This window comes from Apostichopus japonicus, chromosome 17 (assembly GCF_037975245.1).
Source record: "Apostichopus japonicus isolate 1M-3 chromosome 17, ASM3797524v1, whole genome shotgun sequence".
NCBI classification, from domain to species: domain Eukaryota; kingdom Metazoa; phylum Echinodermata; class Holothuroidea; order Aspidochirotida; family Stichopodidae; genus Apostichopus; species Apostichopus japonicus.
In genome coordinates, this window is record NC_092577.1 from 24,685,387 (window position 1) to 24,700,288 (window position 14,902).

The 14,902-nt window shown below is 38.0% G+C and overlaps 1 protein-coding gene across 4 annotated transcripts; it reads right to left on the reverse strand.

The window, feature by feature from the left end:
• Positions 1-3,114: 3,114 nt before the first annotated feature.
• Positions 3,115-12,382, reverse strand: LOC139984866 (uncharacterized). Of its 4 annotated transcripts, none has more exons than XM_071998971.1 (10): positions 11,937-12,382; positions 8,593-8,867; positions 7,919-8,061; positions 7,330-7,505; positions 6,965-7,174; positions 6,642-6,725; positions 5,619-6,224; positions 4,883-5,078; positions 4,239-4,481; positions 3,115-4,115 (listed from the first exon to the last, which is right to left on the reverse strand). In XM_071998971.1, exons 1-10 carry the CDS (start codon positions 12,105-12,107, stop codon positions 3,910-3,912), a joined length of 2,310 nt encoding a protein of 769 aa, XP_071855072.1. In that variant the 5' UTR covers positions 12,108-12,382; the 3' UTR covers positions 3,115-3,909. The 4 variants fall into 4 exon arrangements, with proteins under 4 accessions (XP_071855072.1, XP_071855076.1, XP_071855075.1 ...); XM_071998975.1 differs by having other exon boundaries at positions 3,116-4,115; positions 11,582-12,071; XM_071998974.1 differs by having other exon boundaries at positions 3,116-4,115; positions 10,909-12,071.
• Between the last annotated feature and the right edge of the window lie 2,520 nt (positions 12,383-14,902).

The window sequence follows — 14,902 nt, forward strand, 5'->3', positions numbered from 1 at the left end:
AACATATCAAAATGACTTGCCTCAGTGCTGACAATTTTCAACTATTTCCATGGTTCCAACATGGATGTTAAAGATGGACAAACAACATTTGAGCTTTCTTTAACGTTTGGTTCATGCTGACATTAATACTGTTTTTGGTCCAATGCTAATTAATAGGGTGACAGGACAAAACCCCCCAGACAAAATCCCCCTAGGACAAAATCAACCTGGCCAAAATCTCCCCAAGCCAAAATCTCCCCAAGGTATAAAAAATCCCATCAATTCTTTACAAAAATGCGTCATCCCGGTCCCCGTGGTCCCGGTATCGTCATCCGGTACCGTCATCTGGTACCGTCATCTGGTACCCTCACCGGTATCTCCATTGGTACTCTCAATGGTACTCTCAGTGGTTCCCGGACCAGTACCTCGGCCATACCCCGACCGGTACCCTAATAGTGAGCCTGACAGTTACCCCCACCGGTTCCCCCCACCTGACCAGTACCCTGGACTGTACCCCGGCCAGTACCCCGGCAGGTACCTCGACCGGTACCCCGACCAGTCATATGACCAGTACCTTGACTGGTACCCTCACAGGTACCCTAACAGGAGCCCTCACAGTTACGCTCGCCAGTACCCTCACTGGTACCCTGACCAATCCCCTGACCGGTACCCTAACCAGTGCAATGCCCCATGCCTTGCCTGTCACACCTGGGCCATCCCTGGTTGTTGCAGGCAGGCTTTTGTATGGGTCAGGGGGATATTGTCTGGGGGATTTTGTCCTACAACTCCTAAATAGCACTGAAAACGGATAATGGTACCAGACGGTACCTGTACGTTGTCTGCTAGATTCATACGATGTCAAAAGGCTAGAACATGCAATGTAATACTGTTATCAGTCCTGAGTAGGTATATGCCACACTCATCTCATATCAGTCTTTGTTTCTAATGTCATAACAGGCAGTGGCGGAGCGTCCATACAGTCAGAGGGGGGGGGGGCGGACTCAAATGAAAAGCTGGCGCCCTTTCAGCTTTTCACCACTCTTTACTTATTCGCGATTGTTGACTTTTTTATTGCGCTCTCATCTACCTATTGACATTTGTGACATTTGGTTGGCGATGACACCTATACCTAAAGGGTCATTTCCGGCGATATAGGAGTATCTTTACTCAAAAGATTTATGTACGCCCTGCGCCAACCTTTGGTGGCGCTCGGCTTAGATAAAGTCCAAAGCGCCCATACAGACCATTCTCGCCCCTCTGACCAATACCCCTAGCTCCGCCACTGGCTCCCAATCTTCCTCCCCGTCAATCCGTCTAGTATCCCCCCAACCGAACCTCGTTTGTGAAAGTAATATCTAATGATTAGAGACACTTATTCTAATGCTAAATCAGCAAAGAGTAAGCAATAATGATTTTATCACTAAGATTTTTGGTAATTTCTCAGTTACACCGTCATTTAATTTCTCACTCAATCCTACACTCCCTGATACTCTTCCATCCCAATGTAGGAAACTTCATCGTTACACGCAGCACGCAACGATCATTGTTCTACTTAATTGATCCTTACTGAATCTTTCAACTTAAAAGCATATTTTTTTCCAAATAGATTAGTGAAAGTTACACAGTTTTAAGTAAGAAATTAGAAGAACGTAGTTGCAAATACTTTCAAATATTTGCAATAAGACGATTGTCACTTTTATACACTGAAAAGAAGAATTATCAACAAAAACAAGAAATTACTCAGATAAAAACAGTGAAATTAAATGTTGACTATCAACCAGTGTATTTCATTAAAAAACAACACACTCAATAAATTACAACAATGATTATACAGAGGTAAAAATATGAAACGTTAAGATCGTAACATGTAGCTATGTAATGTACACTTGTATCAACATTATTTTCAAGTATTGTCAATTGGGAAGGCTAACATCAGTGAAACCAGCAGATTTAACAAGACGAACACATATGTTGTTCACTAGACACATTTTTGTGTAACTTTTTGTCTTAAATTCTTTAATTGAAGCATGTAGTCACAAATGTGGTGGCCTGTCATAATTTAGTGATGAAATTATACACATTCCCACAGACATATGTAACACAACAAGGAATAATTCATTTCAAGGGATCAGTACACCCTGAAAGATATGTATTTATGAAATAATGACATCAAAGATGAACTCCACTTAAATTGTTCAATTCTGACTTGATAGCAAGAAATTTGCTAAATGATGAAATCGTAATTTAAAAATATATTACAATAAATAGCAAAGCTTTCAGCTGGGTCTGGTGCACCCTTCACAGTCGATCAAAAGGCACAAAACTAAAATCTGTTATAACTTATTTGAGTAAGTACAGGAGACGGAGGTTCACTTCGAAGGCACCAAACTCAATTTTGTATTAGGTTATTTGCATTAATTAATACTTTTAAAAAGTTAATATCGTTTTAAATTACTTGCACGGTTCACCAGACGTCTATGAGAGGTTCGCTAGTGAACCCTTCAAAGGCAAAAAAGTTAATATTGTTTTAAATTACTTGCACTAAGATCACCAGAAGTCTATGAGAGGTTCGCTAGTGAACCCTTCAAAGGCAAAAAAGTTAATACTGATATAGATTATTTGCATCAAGTTCACCAGAAGTCTATGAGAGGTTCGCTAGTGAACCCTTCAAAGGCAAAATAGTCAATACTGATTTAGATTATTTGCACTAAGTTCACCAGAAGTCTATGAGAGGTTCGCTAGTGAACCCTTCAAAGGCAAAAAAGTTAATACTGATTTAGAATATTTGCACTAAGTTCACCAGAAGTCTTCGAGAGGTTCGCTAGTGAACCCTTCAAAGGCAAAATAGTCAATACTGATTTAGATTATTTGCACTAAGTTCACCAGAAGTCTATGAGAGGTTCGCTAGTGAACCCTTCAAAGGCAAAAAAGTTAATACTGATATAGATTATTTGCATCAAGTTCACCAGAAGTCTATGAGAGGTTCGCTAGTGAACCCTTCAAAGGCAAAATAGTCAATACTGATTTAGATTATTTGCACTAAGATCACCAGAAGTCTATGAGAGGTTCGCTAGTGAACCCTTCAAAGGCAAAAAAGTTAATACTGATTTAGAATATTTGCACTAAGTTCACCAGAAGTCTTCGAGAGGTTCGCTAGTGAACCCTTCAAAGGCAAAATAGTCAATACTGATTTAGATTATTTGCACTAAGTTCACCAGAAGTCTATGAGAGGTTCGCTAGTGAACCCTTCAAAGGCAAAAAAGTTAATACTGATATAGATTATTTGCATCAAGTTCACCAGAAGTCTATGAGAGGTTCGCTAGTGAACCCTTCAAAGGCAAAATAGTCAATACTGATTTAGATTATTTGCACTAAGATCACCAGAAGTCTATGAGAGGTTCGCTAGTGAACCCTTCAAAGGCAAAATAGTCAATACTGATTTAGATTATTTGCACTTAGTTCACCAGAAGTCTATGAGAGGTTCGCTAGTGAACCCTTCAAAGGCAAAGAAGTTAATACTGATTTAGATTATTTGCATCAAGTTCACCAGAAGTCTATGAGAGGTTCGCTAGTGAACCCTTCAAAGGCAAAGAAGTTAATAATGATTTACATTATTTGCACTAAGTTCACCAGAAGTCTATGAGAGGTTCGCTAGTGAACCCTTCAAAGGCAAAAAAGTTAATAATGATTTAGATTATTTGCACTAAGATCACCAGAAGTCTATGAGAGGTTCGCTAGTGAACCCTTCAAAGGCAAAAACGGTTAATACTGATTTAGATTATTTGCACTAAGATCACCAGAAGTCTAAAGCTAATGAACCATAAAAAGGCAAAAAAGTTAATACTGTTTTAAATTATTGCTAATGAACCATAGAAAGACATAAACTCAATTCTGTTATATACTTGGGCATGGTACACAAGGACAAAGGCTTCATACACCAGTAGACAATGTGAGGTTTAGTGTTTCTACATTGTCCTCATCAACACTGTCCTCATCTTCTGCTATCTCATTGTCCTTTGGTCCAACTTCACAGATTTGGGTGCTGAGCCGCATAGTGATGGCTTCTAGCATCTTCTTGTTGCTCTCCAATCCAACAACATTTCTGCCTTCTTTGAGGGCTGCTAAGCATCCAGTACCTGAAAAAACAATAAACAAATAAATCAAAATTAAACTTCCTTATTCATATGTATCATAATACTTCCTGTCAATTGGCAAACACAACAAGTGTAAGTTGCAATGTAAATAGAGGTCAATATTACCTGTGCCACTGCACACATCCAAAATCCATTCCTTGGGATAAGTGAGTGCAGAAACCAATTCCTGGAATAGTCCAATAGGCTTCTGATTTTTGTCAATAGGGACACCGTCATGAAAAAATGCAAGGTCCTTCTGTACTATAATACAATTGCGGTGATGTCCAGCTTTCCAGGAAACTGGCCTCTTCAGCCCCCTCATTGCAATTGTAATGGACCCAACACAGTCAATGAGTTGATTTTGATTGCCTGCCGAACAAACAAAGCTATCCGTGTTAATGGGAAAAATATGGTAACCTAAAGCCTTTGCACGATATTTTCTTTCAAGCAGTAAATTCTAAGATTGAAACTAGGAAATATGATCACACATATTCGTTGGAGGAGTACAGCTGGTAAAAATCCATAAATACAGAAGTCACCTTGTTAACACAAAATTTCTCGCATGTTGCACAACATGCCAATTTGAAGGAATAGTCTGAAAAATTTTCAAACAACATAGCTAGTTGCAATCATCCTAACAAAATAACAGTATTTAGCAGAATTTGCATCAACAGAATTTCTTTCTTTTTTATTTTTGAAGCAGAAAGTTACTGGCTACAGAGGAGCAGCTTGTTTAAATAATTCAAAAGCTGCATGTAAAATATACTTACTATTACTATGGTCATCCACCATGTAGAATGCTGATACAGGCTCATTAAAATGCCTGGTTTCCACAATGGCCTTTTCTACATCACACATGTCTCGCACAGGGCTTATCACTGCAAGCGTGAAGTTGTCTATACCATAGTGTATATTGACAGATGTAATTGCATTGGCAAGTGTCTTTACATCTGTCCATTGCCAATCCTAGAACAAGAAAAACAGAATATAAAAAAGGGAAATATTATAATTAATCTCTCCTAATTACAGTTTTAATAGTGGGGAGGTGGATCACAAGGCTTAAGCAATGAGCATTATTGATAGTCATACAACAAAACATTTATCTTTGATGTAGTTGTCTGTGATCTCTCAACTTGCCCTCCTTCTTAATATGTTGTATTTAAAAGGTTTCCACAATCTGACCCAAAGGACCTACGAAAAAACATAAGGCTTTTTTTTTCTCAAAGTGAAACACTATACACACCAAATATGAGATCTTTCCAAGCTTCCATTCTTGAGATATCTGTTTACAAGGTTTCCTTTTAACCCCTGCTGACAGCAAATGATATCTGACCGCCAACAAAAGCAATAGGCTTCTTGAACGCAAAACATTACATGTACATACCACTTACAAGATCAGTCCAAGCCTCCAATCTCCAACCTAAGCTTGGAGAAGCACCATTGCAACAATTTAGTCTTATCTGCAAATACTGCTCAAATTGAAACCATATGTATACTAAATGTTACCTGTGGTTTGTCCAAGATGACCAAGGTTGCTCCAGTAAAACATGGAACTTCTTCCAGCAGTGTCTCACTATCCAGTTCCCGGGCATCACACAGCAGTGGATAGCAAACAGCTCCATTGATGCTTTTAAAACACTGAAGTTCCATGCTGGCTTCTAGCTTCAGCTGCTGGCAGAAAGACTTCAACTCAGGAGGTGTTGACCGCAGGTTGAATCTGCAAAAATGCTCCAAGGCCTCCCTGGTTGCTGCCCTTGGATACTGCTGCGTAGCCTCTTCCCAGCTCTTTATACCCATTAGGTCTACAAACATCCTCTGGACTGACTGCAACTTCACCAGTAATTTTGTCTCCTTCTGTAAATCTGGTAGAGTCATTGTACCATCCCTGACCTCTGACAGCACCTGTTTAGCAGCAGTTGATGGCAGTGATGGCAGCGATACCAAAACATAGGGTTTCATATCTGGACCATTTGTTATGTCTTTGTATGACAGGTTCTGCCCCTTTAGTCTACCGTTAGCATGTTGACATAGAACCTCCTGGAGCAGATGATATGTCTCTTCCTCCAGTGTTGCAAGCTTTATCAAAAGCTTGATAACACCCTTTGTTTCTTCCTGCATAACAAACAAATGCAAGTCATATCACAAGTGGACATTTGTAAACCCAGATAACAAGCACCAGAGTCTTGGCCACTCTGCCCATCATGACTTTCAATAACAATTCAATATCTATCTCATCAATTTCACTGAAAAAATGCACTGAAAATGCAAAAATTGTTTTTTTTTTCACCGAAAAAAACACATATGAAAGAGCATGATCCACACAAAATCACCAAACTTGTCATAAATAGGGAAATAACAAGCACAACAAGAATTCAATTGTGCACTAACTTGTGCTGACTGGAAATTTGATATATAAATATATTAATAGATTTATATATCGAAATTAATTAAACAAAACAGTGTATAGAAGCTTTTCTAGTGTCCTACGTATGTTAGAAACAGTAAGGTAAATTTGCCAGCAAGACTTACTGGACTAAAAATTGCCGTCACAGTAGTACGCCACTGCTCATTCTCCATCCCAGATGTCTCAAAAATATTCCGACAGAGCTGTATCTGTAAGACAGAGGAACAGAACAATGTGAATTAATAGAAAAGTACACACTTGTATGGACATCCAGGTAGGGACAAGAACAACCACAATGACCACCCCAGGACTTGAACACTTGAACGTGCAATCTGCAGAAAACAAGCCCAGAGTCTTGCCTAAAAATTGGTTGGGATTCACAAAATTGGCGAGTCACAGGGTCATTAGAAACTGTTAAAAGGTCATCAAAACTCAACTGATAAATTACCTTTTCCTTTAATGACATGCTGTGTCTAAATTCTCCCACTTTATTGTGTCTGTTTGCAAGCCAAAGGATAGCCTCTTCACTCAATGTGTTGCTGTAAATAGAGCACAGTCTAGTCTTGAAAACATCTTGACCAGGGTACATCTGACTGAGTCGCTCAGCAGCAGAATAGTTGTGACAGCCTCCAATAACTTTGTAATGGAAACCATTTGCCTGTTGAAGAACAAAATAATGTCAAAACAATTACAGCAATGATTTGGTTTGTTGAATTGTGATTTGTAAGTCTTTGTTTATAATTTAATCAATAACTGGTCAAACTTAGTATGGACTCATCAAATGTGTCCATACACTTTGATATGGTGACTTACATTTGTTTCCTTAAAATGAGTGATGTCATCAAGGGTGTCGATGATGACACAGAGAGGTTGATAAAAATGCCCAGGAAACTCAACCATCTTGTCCATCAGCTCAGTCACAAAAGCCTCCCGAATTTCTCTCAGCTGGATGCCTAACGTCAGATGGGCTGTTTGGATTCTGGCAGAACCTGAATAAATTAAGTTAGAAGGAAACTTTTGTGATTTGAAAAATAAAAACTCTGGAGCATAAGAGACACATACCCTGGCAGTCAATTGCACATATCATTTTGTATTAACAGCCCTAAAACCTTGTTATTCCTCCTGACTAAATGAGCAACTTGCTGAGATCTCTCAGGTTATTTTCCCTCACAGGAATTTTTTCCATACAGGTTGCAAACAGTAACACGGCGAATTAGACAGGAATGTAAACAGTTTATTGTCCATGCAAGTGCACGACCTCTTACCTTAAAAAAAAACTGCTTATTTTGACCTCAGCAGTATTGTCATGGAAATTGATGTAAAGGAAAAATTGCACTTGACAACTGTTTAAATACAAATTCCTCTGGTGCGTCAGGCCATGTTGAAGTTTGGGGAAACTTACCCAAGTACGCTTCCTTCACTTCTTCTATGATTTTGAGATCTGCAGACATCTCCAACTTTTTCTTCTTAAACAAAACAGGGAGGTCATCAATGGAAGCACTATTTGTTCTCTTTGTCTGTCTAGTGGGTGCTCTAGCTGGAGTGCTGTAAAAGAACCATCAATATTATACATTACAACACCTGTGATTGTGACAGATTATTCACATTTCTACAACCCCTATTTATGGGTTATTTACAATCTGCCCCTGTGATTGGTTAATACAGGGTCATGTGACCCTTCCTAACTATCAGATCTACTTAATAAGTATGCAAATGCCCTTAGTTAACACACCAGGTTTGAGGAGACTTGAAACAGTCTGTGCTAGCTGTATAGTAGTATCTGTCCTGCCAATGACAAATCATACACCAGCGTGGCAAAAGCTGACAATAATTTGCCCTAAGTTGTGTATACATACAAAGGGTGCCATGTAGACATTTTATGAGGATAAAAGATGACCGAATGTCACAGCGAGGTAAATTTTCCCCAGGGCGTGGTAATAAAACTGATTAATCAAATTGCAAGCCTACATGGATCCTAATGTATAGTAATCATTAAATGGTTTGAATTGCACATTAATATCAGATAATTTTGTTAAAAGTCTACATTAATTCTATTCTTCATGTGTGGATACTCACCTATGTACTACTGAGTCCCCTATCTCTGGGACCTCACTTCCTGAAAGTTCCCACTCAAAAGTAGACATCGGATTCACTACCGTATCATCTTCTCTATGAACTTGAACGATGGTGTAGGAAGATTGCAATGACCCTACCAAGTCATTCAGCTTTTCACTAAATTTATTCTTATTTGAGAGGAGGGGTTGAAACTGACGTGAAAATTCAGAAGAATTCCAGGAGAAGGCATTCAGTTGAAAGGCTCGTGGATTGTCAATTCTATCCGTGAAGAAAATCTGAAAAGAAATGTGAACGTGTTAAAAACTATTCTAGTTGATTGTGTGTAATTAGCCATACTCAGGGACTGGTAGATAGATCCAGAGGGGGGGGGGGGGGGAGCGGGGAGGGCTTTAGCCTCCTCACCATGTTTTGGTCATCATCAGTCTTATGAACAATAAAAAAAATTGCTAGAAGTACGTAGGGATGTTAATTTACCAATCCATGACCTCCCACACCCCCACTTGCATGCAGGCTACAGGTCGTCTACACAAATCAACCTGTAGTGGCTATATTTCAAAAAGTTGGTTTAATTGTTTATAAAAAACTCTGACAGACTGTATGCTATAAATTGTTAGAAGTTCTCAAAGTGCTATCTTGGTGGTCTTAATTCTTCAAATTGTTCTGAGACATCCTGAATGCACAAACATAATGACTGAATGACAAAGTAAGAAAAATTTCCTCAACGGTGTGTAGCAAATTAGGGAACGCTATATAGGCCTATGCAAGGCAAAATTAATTTAGTTAGCCCACCACGCTACTAAACCAAAACAAATTGAAGCACCTCTAGTATTTAACTGGCGTACACTAAACATACATCAACTAATTACCCCCCCCCCCCATCCCCTCTCCCAACTGACTCCTGCGATACTCTAACTGTTTCAGACCCCTGTAATAGGGGTACAGCCTACAGGTTATAGATAACGAGTGGTGGTATACTGTAGGCTAAGATATTGTCGATAAAGAAGTAGCCTTTGTCACTACATAACAGTATCACCAGCACTAGTACTACATTAATAATAGCATAGGATATTGAGTTGAAATGGCACAGGTGAACGTAGCAACTTAGTGAAACATTGAAACGTAAACATTATGATTCTAAAAACATGAGTTAATAAAGCAATCGTATTAATATTACGGCCTAAATTATGTTATATTGTATTGGCACTGGTATCAATAGGCTACTTACTCCCAATCTCATGTCACCTAACCCCGGAAAAAGTTGTTCTAAAGATAATCTGTGGTTGTACTCACAATAATGTAAATTTAGACGATAACGCATTTATACACACTTCATTACCTAACTTATCCCTATGGTCTTTATCCCTATAAGAAAAATTTCCTCAACAGTGTGTAGCAAATTAGGGAAACGCTAGATAGGCCTATACAAGGCAAAATTAATTTAATTAGTGCTAAATTTGAAAACCACATTACTAAACCAAAACAAATTAACCCACCTCTAGTGTTTAATAACAGTATCACCAGCACTAGTAGCATGGTGGGCTCATAATTGACGCACTTAAGGATTGGATTGACGATGTCGGTCAACATAAAATCAAAATCACTCAACTGCATGCACTTTTCATATGTGTAGTTCATCAGAAATGTAATGATCTCAAAATATTTATTGTTCTGTGCCTACGCAACGTACAATTGAGAAGAATTTGACCACAAAATGTCTGCTGTGTCAAGTTCTTTCATACCCCTAAATTGACACATTCGTCGATAACCTAACTGTAGTGTAGGCCTAAGTATACATCCATTGACTTTGGATGCTGTTTGCTATGCTCTGAACCTCTAAGCTTAGACAGGTCAGGTCCCAGAGAGTAGTGGTATCATATTGAAGTAATTTTGGTTATTTTTAGGGAGTACTGTAAGATTTCCAAATGTCAAAAATATGTGTTAAACTGGGGGGAGGGTGTTAAAAGGGTAAAAAATACCACAATTTGGTCAGCAAATAGCTGAAATGGATTAAAATTCATGAAAATATGTAATTCTGCTTGACTGCAAAAAGTTTAGGTTGCCCTCTATATCGTTGCTAGTAATAATTGAAGGTGCGTCAATTACGGGGGTGCGTCAATTATGAAGCCTTTACTATACTACATTAATAATAGCATAGGATATTGAGTTGAAATAGCACAGGTGAACGTAGCAACTTCATGAAACATTGAAACGTAAACATTATGGTTCTAAAAACATGAGTTAATAAAGCAATCGTATTAATATTACGCCCTAAATTATGTTATATTGTATCGGCACTGGTATCAATAGGCTACTTACTCCCAATCTCATATACGCCTAACCCCGGAAAAAGTTGTACTAAAGATTATCTGTGGTTGTTCTCGCAATCATGTAAATTTAGACGATAAAGCATTTATACACACTTCATTACCTAACTTATCCCTATTGGTCTTTATCCCTATAAGAAAAATTTCCTCAACAGTGTGTAGCAAATTAGGGAAACGCTAGATAGGCCTATACAAGGCAAAATTAATTTAATTAGTGCTAAATTTGAAAACCATGTTACTAAACCAAAACGAATTAACCCACCTCTAGGGTTTAACTGACGTACACTAAACATACATCAACTAATTACCCTCCCCAACCCCTCTCCTAACTGACTCCTGCGATACTCTAACTGTTTTAGACCCCTGTAATAGGGGTACAGCCTACAGGTTATAGATAACGAGTGGTGGTATAGGCTAAGATATTGTCGATAAAGAAGTAGCCTTTGTCACTACATTTATAATGTTAGTATCACCAGAACTAGTACTACATTAATAATAGCATAGGATATTGAGTTGAAATGCCACAGGTGAACGTAGCCACTTCATGAAACATTGAAACGTAAACATTATGGTTCTAAAAACATGAGTTAATAAAGCAATCGTTTTAATATTACGGCCTAAATTATGTTATATTGTATCGGCACTGATATCGATAGGCTACTTACTCCCAATCTCATATACGCTTAAACCCCGGAAAAAGTTGTACTAAAGATTATCTGTGGTTGTACTCGCAATAATGTAAATTTAGACGATAACGCATTTATACACACTACATTACCTAACTTATCCCTATGGTTCATGGAACGCGTAAAACTTTTCTTGCTAACGCTTGTCAGTACCTATGGTCAGTACACAGTTTCTACTTTGCTGTAACATAATACGCAGGGCATTTTCGTCATATCTTGACTTGCCTAATGAGACTGATCTATTATATATATATCTCTTTTCTTGTTGTTACAAACAGTCAGAGCCACAGCGGTATATACACATTAAATGGAATTTTGAAGAAAAAAAACTCACCTTCAACATTTGTCCATCCTTTTCGTAAGGTTCGCAACTAGCGACTCCACTGTATTTCCTTTTCGGAGTCTGGTTATGTCTCAGAGGTTCGGGACCAGTGTTTCCTTGAACTCGGATGACGATTTCTCCCCCAGTTTCGGTCTCCATCCACCATTTTCTTGCCTTAGTCATAGTGATGTGTAACGTGCTGATTTCTGCGATTGCTATGATTATTCTAAATTTATTTGACTCTTTAAATGCGAGCTAGACAACAATAAGATTTGTTAACCCGGACACTAAGCGCTGTGGTTATGCGGTGATATCCGTGATATTCGGAGTGGACAAATTCCCCGCCAAAAAGGTGGATGCTGATTGGCGGTAGTAAAAGAGCAATGAGAAGCTAAGATGGCAAGCCCAGACAGACTAATTGTTTTTTTTCTCTTTCCTTCCCAGTCCCTCCCGTTTTGCAAGGTAAATATATATATATATATATATATCTATATATATATATATATATATATATATATATATATATATAGATAGATATATATATATATATATATCTATATAGATATATATATATATATATATATCTATATATATATATATATATATATATAGATATATATATATATATATATAGATATATATATATATATATATATATATATATATATATATATATATATATATATATATATATATATATATATATATATATATATATATATATATATAGGCTACTGTTCTTGATTTTCCAACTCATTACGATTTTCGATTATATATAGGCCTACACACACATATATATATATATATATACATATATATATATATATTTATATATAAACGAGGGCTCCATTCCCCTCATGCGAAGAAAATGCACACATTTTTTTTTTTAAAGAGATCCATCTTTAGTTATTGGTGTTTCTTCATGGTATCAGTTGTTACTGGAAATATCAAAACAAATATATGTACAAATTAAATAGATAATTCCCTTGTTTGGAATGGGCCCGACACTTATTAAGGAACGCATATACGGTCACACAATAATTATCCAATGTACTCACATCAATATTCGTATGTGCCTGGATCTGTTTGTAATTATCGCATTGTTTGCAAGAAAATTGAATTCATAATGATTCATAATGGAAAAGCAGCAACAACATTTTCATATTTTCTGTAACATTGGTCTAATTGTAAGCTTGCGGCTCATTTTGATTCCATTAAATGAGCCCCACAATTACAGCGTATCACATGCGAAGCATCGGTGGCCTCTTCCACACACTGTACGACATACAGGATGCATGATCAGTATCCCTGGTCCTGTAGCTCCCCACCCTCGCCCCTACCGGGATTCTTTCCCGTGTACTATAACTACAAAGCTAGACATGGCAATTAGCTGTTCATTGTCTATTATTGATCGATCCATGATGTCGGGATTAATTTCTGTATTCACGCGCCGTGTGATGGCCCTATTCACGTTATAATCCCTGGATGAAAGGTAACGCTTGTTATATCTTTACAATCTTAAAAGAGTTCGCAGAGTACAAAAGCTTTTTCTACCGAAGGTGTAAATCAAAGCGGTGCCACGTTCAATAGACAAGATAGTTTATTGTACCATGGAGCTTAAATCTGTGTTTAGCTCCATGATACTACAAACAATAGAAGTTATACCCTGACCATGTACAAACCGTTCACCGCTGTGAGGGTAATACTTCCATGTTGTAAGAATATCCACAGCTATGGATATACAAAGAGATATGGCTAGGGGCTGTACATGGGTTCTGCATTCAAGACTTGCTCCATTGGGCAGTTATTAACAAAATATATTCTTTTATCTAATTTTATTTTGAAAATATCTTTTTTCTAATTAGTACGTCGGCTATATGCAACTAAGGAATAACATAAAAACGTCCAGATAACTGTTTTGATGTGGCCTAACTGTATGGGGTTACGGGATGACTTTCATAAATTCACCGCACGTACACCCAGAGAGATGCTTTCATTCTCGATTTTCAGGGTAAACTTTGCTGTCTATAAAAACTTGAATTGCGTGTTACATAAGCTGTAGGTACGCTGCAAAGGTAGATATGTGTCGTTCACTACTCTATGAAGCTCCGCAACTACACGACTTCATTTAAATTGACTTGAACGTAAGGAATGCACGAAGGAACGCAAAACCCGGAAGAATTAGTTCGACTTACGCTTAGTGTAACATACGGGCTCGCAAAATAATTTCTTGTGGCAATTTTTTAAATATTTTCCCCCTTACACATGATCGATTAGGATGCATGAAACATGCTTCCCGATTCTGGTCTCCGATCTATTATTAACCACGGTCTTTGGGATTGAAGGAGGGACGGGATTTAAGGAATTGTGTAGACCATCAGCCCATAACAAAAAAAGTGGGAGGTACTACCCCCACCCCTGGAATTTTCTCCCCTATTTCCAACATATACATGGACCACAGAGATAATTTTGAAGTGGGAGGGCTGATCATATATCGGTACAATGGGTTCATATAGTACACTTCTATTATTTTTTAAGAATAAAAAGCCCCACCAAGTATGGGTGAAAAGATGGACCAAATTCAATGGTAAAAAGAGTGGGAGGGGACACAAGTCACCCTTGCCCCCCCCATTCTCCGTCTCCATGCTCCCTGATATAACAAAGTGCACTTTAGTTTAACAAAATATCTCGGACCGTGCATGATTGCCTTTTCAACCGGTTGAACGAAGAAAAGTCACACTTGACTTCATGGCGCATATAGGCTACGTGAAGGCACGTTTTGTGTTATCGATACAGTGTAACATTGGGTATGCGGGTGTCGCACCAGAATTAATAGTTCAACTGACTTACACTAAACTTTTCACTTCACAAGGCCGCTAGAGCATAGATACACTTAGACCATCAGCAGTTCAATTCATTCTCTTCAACATCCAAGAAATGACTCAGAAAATGCCAATACACTAGGTCAAATGACCGGT

What these genes read in the sequence shown, in the direction of transcription:
- LOC139984866 (XM_071998971.1), bottom strand. Translation starts at nt 12,107, where the DNA reads ATGACTAAGGCAAGAAAATGGTGGATGGAGACCGAAACTGGGGGAGAA. An exon ending in AGTGAAGGAAGCGTACTTGG is followed by an intron (nt 7,506 to 7,918) that starts GTAAGTTTCCCC and finishes TAATTTATTCAG; the next exon opens with GTTCTGCCAGAATCCAAACA. An exon ending in TCATCTTGGACAAACCACAG is followed by an intron (nt 5,079 to 5,618) that starts GTAACATTTAGT and finishes TTCTTGTTCTAG; the next exon opens with GATTGGCAATGGACAGATGT.